General features: G+C 46.3%; 3 protein-coding genes across 3 annotated transcripts; 1 reads left to right on the plus strand and 2 right to left on the minus strand.

Moving 5' to 3' along the window:
• Positions 1 to 758: 758 nt before the first annotated feature.
• On the plus strand, positions 759 to 2,743 carry BDBG_06532 (AAT family amino acid transporter; the record flags this gene model as incomplete). The annotated part of the gene is made up of 6 exons (XM_002623047.1): positions 759 to 1,090; positions 1,178 to 1,379; positions 1,448 to 1,489; positions 1,549 to 1,697; positions 1,761 to 2,225; positions 2,302 to 2,743. The coding sequence occupies 6 exons, from the start codon at positions 759 to 761 to the stop codon at positions 2,741 to 2,743; spliced, it is 1,632 nt and encodes a 543-aa protein (XP_002623093.1).
• A 2,276-nt stretch (positions 2,744 to 5,019) lies between these two features.
• Positions 5,020 to 5,480, minus strand: BDBG_17406 (uncharacterized protein). The gene has a single exon (XM_031725135.1). It carries the CDS (start codon positions 5,450 to 5,452, stop codon positions 5,096 to 5,098), a length of 357 nt encoding a protein of 118 aa, XP_031579472.1. The 5' UTR covers positions 5,453 to 5,480; the 3' UTR covers positions 5,020 to 5,095.
• Positions 5,481 to 7,809: 2,329 nt separating this feature from the next.
• BDBG_06533 (uncharacterized protein) lies at positions 7,810 to 8,102 on the minus strand (the record flags this gene model as incomplete). Its single annotated transcript, XM_031722641.1, has 1 exon — positions 7,810 to 8,102. Exon 1 carries the CDS (start codon positions 8,089 to 8,091, stop codon positions 7,810 to 7,812), a length of 282 nt encoding a protein of 93 aa, XP_031579473.1. The 5' UTR covers positions 8,092 to 8,102.
• Between the last annotated feature and the right edge of the window lie 2,768 nt (positions 8,103 to 10,870).

The raw sequence follows: 10,870 nt of genomic DNA on the forward strand, positions 1-10,870 counted from the left end.
GCAGATGCGTTTACTGGCTCGTCAAAACTCTGGCTAACTAAACACGTTTTCACAAGCTCAGGAATCCAGCGCCAAATTTTAGCACAACTCTGGCACGCAGATCTTTCCCGCTACGTCGGGATGTTGCATCGACCTCACACAGCCAAGCTCCTAAGTCACAGCCTCACAGCCTCACAGGTCTGCTTAAGCTCTTTAGGGCTGTGATTCCAAAGCTAAAACTCTTTTCGGAGGGTTTAGCCGCCATCCTTGGATTTTAACAAGTGTTTCTTCGCGGCAAATTATATCTCCTTCATCCAAACCTGACGGCTCAGGGACTTGAGCCTTAACTAACTATGTGGCAGTATTATTTTCATCGATCACGCAAAAATTTGGAGCGCTGTCCTATTTTGCGGGGGGCGATGGCGTTTCCCTGGAACGAAATGAACTAACCCAGATTTAGGCCTTGTGGTGCAAGAGTTTATTTATATTGCGCGAGCGTCGCATATCTATGGGAAAAAACGGCCTCTGGGATTTTGTTCTTTTCTCTTTCGCTTTTGATTTTGGGGAGTAATCGCTGGCATTCCCGATACTGTCGCTTGAATAGTATTCGGTCTCGGTTGCTGCGGAGGCATTCCTGTCTCTAGTGAAGCTATACATACTGAAGCTAGGGGAAGAAGAGAACCAACCTCACAAGGCAGGGCGGGAGACATTCATTCTTGCGCCCGGAGAAGTTTAGAATCTTCAATCCCGTTCTCCCAGGGCATAGGTTGTAGGCAATAATGGCAACTTCCGACCTGAAATCCAACAGTAGTGGGGATGCCCAAAAAGCGATCGGTGTCGAGACGCAAAATGCACCCCCAGATGGACCCGTCATCGTCGCGGATAAGCTTGCGCGCAAGCTATCGGCCCGTCAAGTGCAAATGATTGCAATCGGAGGTACGATTGGCACGGGATTGTTCCTGGGGACGGGAAGGTCGTTGTCCACGGCTGGGCCTGCATCTATGCTCATTTCATATGCGCTTGTGGGTGCCATCGTATTTATAACCATGCTGTCGCTTGGTGAGATGGCAGCTTTTGTGCCCATCGCTGGATCATTTTGCACATATGCTGGGTGAGTTTTCCGAAAGAGTCCCTTTCCGATTATAGCATGTTTACACTTGGGGACGTAATAATGCTGACAAGAAATGAACCTTACAAGTCGATTTGTTGATGACGCCTTCGGGTTTGCTCTTACGTGGAACTACTGGCTTAACGACGCTGTGGCTACGGCAGCGGACCTCGTCGCGCTTCAGATTCTACTGAAGTACTGGTCCGATAACTTTCCTGGCTGGGCATTCAGTTTGATTTTTCTCTTTGTCCTCATCGGGCTCAATATCGTCACTGTTCGAGCGTACGGAGAGGTAATTGAAATAAGCTATATTACCTGTTTTTGCTAAGTCTTATACTAACATGGTGAAATTTCCTGCAGATCGAATATTGGCTCAGTCTCCTGAAAGTTGTCACTATTGTCGTAAGTACTAATGCGTCATATATTGCATTTTCGGTTCTCTCCTAACAAGCCATCCACAGATATTCATTATACTTGGAGTTGCAGTTAACTGCGGCGGCAATGTTGATAGGCAGTACATAGGAGGGAGGAATTGGCGTATCGGCGATGCCCCCTTCGTCGGTGGAATAGGCGGCTTTGCCTCCGTTTTCGTCACGGCTGCATTCGCCTAGTATGTGATCTCTATACCCTTAAGATTGTTCTATAGTCATTGACTAACACTACATTCCGATAGCGGGGGAACCGAATCTATCGCAGTCACTGCAGGGGAGACCCGAAACCCCGCCGTCACCCTTCCGAGAGTGGTCCGCAACGTTTTCTGGCGTATATTAATATTCTACATCCTGGGCGTGCTAATTATCGGCCTAAACGTCCCATACACATATCCCAATCTCGCAAACAGGGATACGCAAACCAGCCCCTTTACCATTGTTTTCCAGCAGGCCGGAAGCAGGGTAGCCGGCAGCTTCATAAATGCGGTAATTATGACGTCCGTTATCTCTGCTGGTAATCATGCTTTGTTCGCTGGCTCTCGACTTATGTACTCCCTGGCTGTGGATCGCCATGCTCCGGCCTTTTTGGGCAAATTAAATCGACATCGCGTTCCGTGGGTTGCAGTGCTTGCCACCTCCGTTATCAGCGGGCTCTGCTTTGGATCTAGTTATATAGGTGCTGGGCAGCTATGGACCTGGCTACAAAAGTAAGTCAAGAGCAACACTGTTACAAAAGTTTCAAGGGCTGAAACACGGACACCGTTACTAATTCCGTTTCTTCAGCATCGTTGGTGTTTCCAATCAAATCTCCTGGATGTCGATTGGCATTGCCTCTATCCGATTCCGCGCCGCCATCAAGCGGCAAAACCTGGAGCATTTCCTCCCCTTCAAAAATTGGACATACCCATTTGGGCCGTACGCATCGGTAATTCTTAACGCCTTCATCATTCTTGTGCAGGGCTGGTCTTCGTTCAGCCCCCGATTCAAAGCAGTTGATTTTGTTAGCTTATACATCCAGATACCTGTCATGATCGTAATGATTGCGGCATGGAAATTGATTAAGCGGACCAAGTTTGTTCCGCTGGATGAGATGGACCTACTCACTGACCGATACGATGGTGGTGTTGAAGGAGAGGCTGCTGCGGAACTGCGGAAGAGGAAGCGATTTAGAGACCAGTCCTCCCAGGAGAAGGCCAAGACGGTTGGAATGTGGTTGTTCCTATGAAATACACCACCCTATTGTTTAGCCATGGATATTTTGATTTACTTTCAATGCTAATGAACCCATCTTTTTTTTTTTTTTTTTTTTTTTTTAAATGTATGGACTGCACCTCAAGCGCTTATTCCGCGCCGCCTACAAATATCCCCAATGACAATACTGTTGCCATTTTAGAGGCCAAATGGGCACTAACTCGAGCCATAATTGATAATTTAAATTCTTTGCTGTGACCATTTATTTATATTGAACTTCAGAAGGTGCCTAAATCCGCGGGCTCTTCTCCAGTCTTCAACACACCCTTTGGACAAACTTCATATGCTCTGAATGTTTTTGATGGCTTTCAAAACCGACGATTTGATGTCCTGCTTTTCAATTTCATTCCTCGGTTTGAAGTTTTGGAAACCTATTTTGGGCTTGACAAGACCTGAGACTATCCGTTTATCATTGAGCTCGTGATATATCTTCTCTATCCACATTTGCGCCTCAAGTGATGGTGATGCTCGCCCACATCACGATTAAACAGTGGTATTTTGGTGCAGCAGTGTTTGTATGTTCCGAGCTATTCTATCCTCCGCCGACCGTATGTACGGCTCGAAAATGCGCCGACTGGCCGTCGCGGTGACCTTAAAAAGTCTACGAGCAGAGACAAGCAGAAGATGCAGATACATCTTAGAGTACAGCCAAGTTTGTAGCTAATCTTCTTTAATATAGCTTCCCCAAATACAATTCGCCGCTTCGAGGAGAGATACTGGCTTGTGTGGCTTCTGGTAGAGGATGCTGGATCTTGTCACATTATAGCTCCTATTTCTTCAGTTACAAATCATTTCCGCAAATGCATTGGTTGTTGGACAGGTTCTTGGGGACAGAAGCGAATCTCTAATCCTTCCCATGCGACGCAATGGAATATCGTCATCGTGTCGGATGGAACGATCTCACTTCAGAGCTAGCATGTAAATGCATGTTATTGCCATCCGTAGCCGATTTCTTCGACTACAGACACACGCCGGATGGCACGCACAAGATGCCCACGTTCAAAGGAATCGGAACGCTGCCAATCTACACAGTGAGAACATCAGTGGCCAAATAACTGCGCAATGATATTTCCGTGGGGCTCCGTCCACCATCTTGCTAGTTCTGATTCTTATGCGTTTTCAAACCCGTTGAACAGTAGGCCCCATCCCATCCCAATCGTTGCTAGGAAATACCAATAGTAGTCATGAGGGAGAACTGTATGCACTTCGCTTGTTCAAAATATAACAGCTGAGGCTTCTTGTCAAGAATCCTCTTGACTATTCCTTGATAATATCTAAATAATGTAACAAGGGGGCCGCGAGGATGATCAACACTATGGAAACCTCATATTTCTCGACAAATCATGACAGATGCAGACATTAAAACCAATTATGGCAAGGCTGGATGGCGAGAATGACATCTAAATTGCCAATTGGAAAGATTTGAGCAGTGTTTAGTTGCAGTAGGGGTTTTGGACATCGTAATATCAGCAAGATAAGACGGGCAGCTTTCAGATACATGGAATCCTAGATATATAGATATATAGATATATAGATATATAGATATATAGATATATAGATATATATATATATACACCCACTGCTGTAGACAAGTTTGCTTCTTAAGTTAGCTCTCTTTGCTCTTGCTGTAAATTCCGTATGCTCAACTGCATGAGTTACAACTGAGCTCTTCTCATCGAGTTTCCTTGTAATTTCTAATTTTTATCGCAGAATGAGCCTTTTGGTCCAACGAGCACTATTGACCTGCTCCAAGCTTCATTTCCCGTTGTGGGCAAACACCGAGGCCAGCGACTCAGTGGGTAGCTAACTAGTACCCATTCACGCCGTGCATATTGTAAACCTTTCCGGTACGATTTGAAAAGGAAGCGCGGTTTGAATAATAATAGAAAGCCTCATTTCATGTCAGAGGTATAGAAGCTGAGCCAAACTCCCGGATAAACTACCCTTGTTTGTTAAATTCAAGGTGTAGCTGGTGAGAACCAAAGCTCTTTTTTTCCCCGGTTGTCGGACAATCAAGACATTCCACCCGCGCGCGGGCTTCTCGGTTAGAAAATAACAGGGTTAACAAGGTCTAAGGCTTTGTCAGAATACATTCTCGAGAACGATCCATTTTCAAGGCAGGGGTGTTCTTATCATCGCAGCACGAGTCCCCCGTATGACATCTGAAACAGCATGGATACTCGGCAGAGCGAAATTAAACACATAAGCCTTAAGACTTACGAGGCGCTTGAGACAGGTAAGTTGAAACTTGAGAGGACGGTGATGTAGTAAGCGAGATTTCACAAACTTATAATATTAATAGCCACAGGTTGCCCAGTTGGGAATATCAAATGGCGCTGAAATGCTTACTCCGGGAAACTTTCTTTGGGGAGGCATGGATGATGATGTGAAGCTTCAGCTGGGGAGTTTCGACATCCCTGAGCAGCCTAACCTGGTCAAAAGTCCGAAGCTGCTTCACGATTTGCTCCCACATTTTTCCGCTTTGATTCCAACCTCTCGCTAATTCGCAACTTGCAGAGTATTGTTTCGAGAGGGAAAGTTTGTTTGAGCTGTCCCGAGAGGCCACTTTCGGAAGTGCCATTCTCTCTCCCTGTTGTTTCAGTTTCTGCATTTCATCTGTCCCTCTGCTAATAAGCATGATTCCTTTCAAGCCGACGAGAGCAGGGCTTGGGGTGCAAAGCATTGAATATCGAGGAGGAGGGTAAATGAAGAATGCTCGTCTCATCAAATATAGGGCATCGGAAAAAAAAAAAAAAAAAAAAAAAAAAAAGCTTCTGACAATTACCCATTCTGCCTTCTACCCTCAAGGGGGTGGAAAGGGGCTCCTGTGAGGCTGAATTTGAGAACGCTGTCTGCCATGTCAGCGGCAGCCGATGCATTTATACCCATCCCATCCGCTCATAGACCTAAGAATACCGTGCGCGCATTGCGCCTGACTTCTGATATTCCAGAATAATTATTTGAGAAAAGTCAACGGGTGGAGACGCGGCAGCAAGCACCCTGGACGAACTCCATAGTGGAGATTAGGGAATTAATCGTGCTCCTAGGTATCGACATGTTGGAGAAAACGGGGTCATAGAGAGAGAAGTTCATAGTTGTCTGTTTAAGCTGCGATCATATCCATAGCCCATTGCACTTGAAGTTGGCAGAAAATTCACCATTGTATTGCTGTTCACCACGGGAATCTCATCCAATCTTATTGGGGGAAATAGGGCATTAGACAAGATAGTGGAAAGAAATTTGTAAAAGCTGTGTGAATCATCGTACGATGGCATGGTGCGTTTGGTCTCATCTCGCTGAAGGCCTCGGAACAAAGTGATAGCTAACACAGAGCTGGGGACAGATGCCTCATGGGCATCCTGCTTGTACCCCCTCGAGCTCCTGAGGAGTAAGGGCTAGCAAGAAAAATGCCCACCAGCCCTTATGAAAATAGTTGCCGGTTCACGCTGGCTGGTAATCGGTTTGTTGAAAACCGCACGGATACTAGGAATTCTCTAGCCAAAACAGGTTCTTCAAGGACGATTTGGAGAGAATATGAGCATGCGCCAACAATCCCAAATGCTAGGACGTCACCTTGAAAAGAAACCAAGCCAATAGGCCGTTCGGCTCTTTGGCACTCTTCTCACGTCGAGATGCAAGCCTCTGGGAACAGCTTGTCTCTCCGCGATTCGTCAGCTAGGCATTGGATATCTCAAGCAAGAGTTGAGTACCGTTGGAGAGGCCTATGTATCCCGGCATTAACGGAAGACGTAGATCCTAGCTACTAGTTGTTTGCCACAGCAGTATATCAAAAAAGAAGATGAAAGGTTGGCTGGAAAGGGGTTCGTGATGGAGAAGTAGCTCCGTCTCCACAGAATAAAAAATAGAAGGATATCCTATCAGCTCAACCCTTTCATAGATTCGCCACCCTTATGCTGCGTATGCTTCAAGCGATCCATCTTCAACTTTCCGGGGCATCATATAGCTGCTCGATAATGCTTGGATCCAGCTTGTGATAGCTTTGATGCAGGAGGCGGGCTGGCTGAAAAGACGTATGCATATGGTCAAGAAGAAAGATTTATTCGTCGATAATTAGGGTCAAGCGCTTTCCAGCTTGGCCTGAAGGTTAGATCTTACTGCGTAGATCTTCTCCGGCTCGCTTTGCTTTGTGTGTGTGGCGCAGAGCTGAAAAGGGGGCTGCTGCGGATAGTGCCATCCTCGACTCTCAGCGTGGCGAAACGGCCTGTACTAATTATTTTCACCTGTTTGCCTAACTAACCTTTATTAGTATGCTGAGGTATGAGTAAGTTAGCTAACTATTGCTGGTTCCGTCTCTCCATTGGCTCTGGATAGGAGCCACAGCTGCCCATGGACAAACCCCACACTGCCTCGGTGTTTTGAATCACATCTATATATACATGGAAGAAGCTTAAGTTTCAAAGTTTGAAGAGCAGTGGACAGTTCAGCTGAGACAAACTGAATCATCGTTCTCTGAGGCTCTTGCGTGGCTTGCTTCGGTGAAGTTATTGTCGTATATCAGGGGCACTTCGACTAACTCAACTGCGGCTGACTTCAGTATCAGGCATGTATGTAACTCCCCGAGGCAACGATAAAGATCTCACTGCAAGCTTCCAACAAGTCCTAGCAAGAGAACCCCGAACACAATTCGGGTAATTCTTGAGGGAGTCTCGTCTACCTCTAAAAATAATTGAGCAAGTCGGGACAGCTACGAATTTCGGAATAAATAGTTGGGCCTGACGGAATCTTCCTGACGTGGAGCTCATTCCCGTGGAGGGGGAGACATCAGACGCCCCGGAGAAATTTCCAGGAGGAGATATGAGCGCACTGGTGGGGTATGTTCATATTCTGAAACCCAATCGATTCATCAAGGCAAGAAGCTAAAGAATAAGGGTTGGTACCCAACCTGACGTACCTAGTATTTTTTCTCCGAACGGTGAAGAATGCTAGCGAGACAGGGTGGGACCCGCAGGCGTTTGGATGGTAGCATTTGGTAGGTTGACGATTCGGAGAATCAGCAAGCAATGACCAGGGGTCGTTTAATTATCTGATGAACCAGGCCATTTGATCGGCGAAATCCTGAAGGAGAAGGGAAGCCTTTTTTAGAAACGGGAATCCCAGCCATCCGCGCCCTTGGCAGTGCCTATAAACCATATCTGGAGCCTGGAGCCTCTTGGGAGCGGAACCCCAGACTAGCACTAGCCAGGATAGATATATCTTCCGCTGATGCGCTGCCACGCCTCTATCGACGATTTCACCGTTAGGTCCTGCCATGTTTTTGGATGAAGGGCTGGCCGTTCGTCTTACGAGAGGAGAAGATTTCATAGAAGGGCCCAGCTTGATAAGTTAGGGATACCCGTGCATCTCTACGCTGCGTACATGCCTCGCTCAACATCTTCGAAACTGGTTTGTACAGAAAATGTGCTTTATTTACAGTCCATTTTTGCTGTATTTAACTAGCGATACGAAGCCATGTTAACAATACTCAAAAAAAAGGGGGCCAATATCCGCTCGTTGCAACGACATCGGAGACACCAAAACACTGGGCCGTCCAGCTGCGGACGTTGCATTGTTATCTCATCCGAAGCAAAATACTGCATAAATTTTAGTGGGAGGTGCTGTCTAGTGTCCACTTTCCCGTTTCTGGTCCCAAGACAGTAACAATCCTCCTGTTTCAGGGATTATCAAGCTTTGTTTCTTTGGGCTACATCGCCAAACATCCCTGAGAATTGCCGAGATGAATAATCATAATTCCTGCATGCCAATTCGCCAGCGGCTGGCTTGCCGTGATAGGCCAAGGACAATAAGGTATTCAAGCGAGGGCGGCCCAACGCTGGGACCACATGAACCAGCGCAGGCAATCAATCACAAGTGGGAGGGATCTGATACCAGTGACTGAGGGAGAAAGGGAAACATGCTGACCCATGGATACCCTGAAGATCAATACATAAGGGCGAGCGCCAGCAAAAGGGGCTTAGCTATATTTGCTTCTCAAAGATGTGACAAAGATGAACCATTATTATTATTGTTATGTCGGTGTATGGCATGGCATAAAACTTCAACTTGAGCCTTAGTGCCCGGTTTTGAGCGAGCAGGACATGATGTTCTCACCTGCGAAAGAGTAGAAACTTGATATCAGTTTAGGGACTCTGGACAATTTCAGAAGAGACTCGGTGTGTTGGCGTCATGAAGATATATTCCCCATTTTGACTAATTGTGTGTATTCCCTCCATCTGCGGTTAATTCGAAAAACTAAAAGTGGAATTACCTTGCATGGACTATCAGCAATGTCTCGGGAATACAATCATGATCTCATCCTTACGTGCGAGTGAATCTTCCAGTGCTGTGTGTGTGTCATGGGTACGGACGGCTCCCTAAGGATATATCAGCGTATTTAAACAGGCCTCATATTTGGCTGTGATGGATCCGGTAAAGTAACTTACATACATGTTCTGTACATACAACCCGGCGCGCAGGGATCTATCTAGGCACGGAACATTATTTTATATTCTTCATCGGGTGAAATCGTTAAGTCTCTGGAGGATAGGCCCAGCAATCTAACTCCGGACTTAGATCAATGCATTACAGAACTAGAAAGTAACAATTATTTCACAATATCTGGCATGTTTGAGCGAATTTCTGGTTCAGGGCTCAGGAATGATGAGCTTTCCGTTCCTTTCTCCTGGCAGTTGCTCTAAGAATATGCGCCACTCTCAAAATTGCGGGAGACTGACCGGTACAGCAGGTGCATACGAACGACGAACGTACTGTACATGTACATACTGGATATTTGCCCTTCCCCATCCGTGGTTCACATGGTTTTTCTCCTGGGGAAACTTCCGGATTAACCGAGTCCACAACTCTAGTTGAGGGGCGTGCGTGCGTGCATGCGTTTCTGGTCCCTGTATTCCACCTGCATATGCAATAATAGTGAGCATAAACAACCAAGGGAGGCAGCCACATTATTATTGACTTACTTTCCACGCATTTCAGAGATGCGCACATGTGATACCTGAATTCTACGCGGCCAGTCGGGTAATGCGAGAGTTGCCAAAAGCTTGTTGGCTCACCGACTATGAAGGCCGCAGCCTTGAAAATGTGTTTTCAGCCGGCGACTGCGGTTAGAGATATCTGAACCTGAGATGTCATGATGTTTTTTGACTGGAGTTACTGGTCGAGTCAATTTTTGTTGGACGGTTCTTCCGTTTTCCTTCCTTGCTTTTTATTTTTATTCTTCTTGGAGCCAAAGGGACGCTGCAGTCGATCCGGTCTTTTGGCGAGTTACCCTGCTTTTCCTGGCTGCACGTTGACAGATACGGCTTGATAACATGGAAGCATCCGAACGCGCCACAGTCTGTTTGCATTTGTGGGAATCCGTGACGACCGTCCATCACGGGCAGTTGAGAGCCAGCGCGCCGTGGAGGAAATCATATTTGATTTCGGCAAACACTTCTGGAAAGCTCGAACCTTTTTTTTCCCTCAGCAATGGGAACGACACCTTACATTCGTTGCTACTACTGCTGGTCAGTGCATTTTCTGAACGGGGATGAGAGGTTCGAACGGAAGATCACAGCGGGCTCGGAAAACAGTTTGCGGGGTCCACTAACTTTTTTGGCGGCGATCATATTTAACATCCTGCAGTTCGTGATAGACAGGTCTAGAAACACTCTGGGTGGTTGGATCGAATAGCTACTGATATCATCATCGTCCCGATTCCAGCCAAAAACAAGCCACATGAAAAGTTGCCCGTGATGTGCTTTCTAGAAAGCTATGCTCGTTGAACGAGAAATTATTTTTACATGTATATTGGCGGGGTGCAGCTACAGTAGATAACAGGGAACTGCATTGTCTTCAAGGGTTTAAAGTGCAGCACAGTAAGTTACTCCGTACATCCCCTCGAAGTACTTCTCTTCATTGGCCATGGTTGAAAAATACCTCGCAGGAATTTGCGTACTGGTCTTGGTTTTCATTGGCACCGAATTATCCTCACAGCACTCAAAACAATGATATTATTTTAGTGTCCATGAATATTCGAAGGAGACATTCGAAAAAGTAACGAAAATGTTCAACACAAGGCATCATCAGTCTGATAAATTCTCAATTT

The sequence above is a fragment of the Blastomyces gilchristii genome (assembly GCF_000003855.2).
Source record: "Blastomyces gilchristii SLH14081 genomic scaffold supercont1.14, whole genome shotgun sequence".
In the NCBI taxonomy this organism is placed as follows: Eukaryota; Fungi; Ascomycota; class Eurotiomycetes; order Onygenales; family Ajellomycetaceae; genus Blastomyces; species Blastomyces gilchristii.

Coding starts and splice junctions, on each gene's coding strand:
- BDBG_17406 (XM_031725135.1), bottom strand. CDS start 5,452: ATGCTTTGCACCCCAAGCCCTGCTCTCGTCGGCTTGAAAGGAATCATG.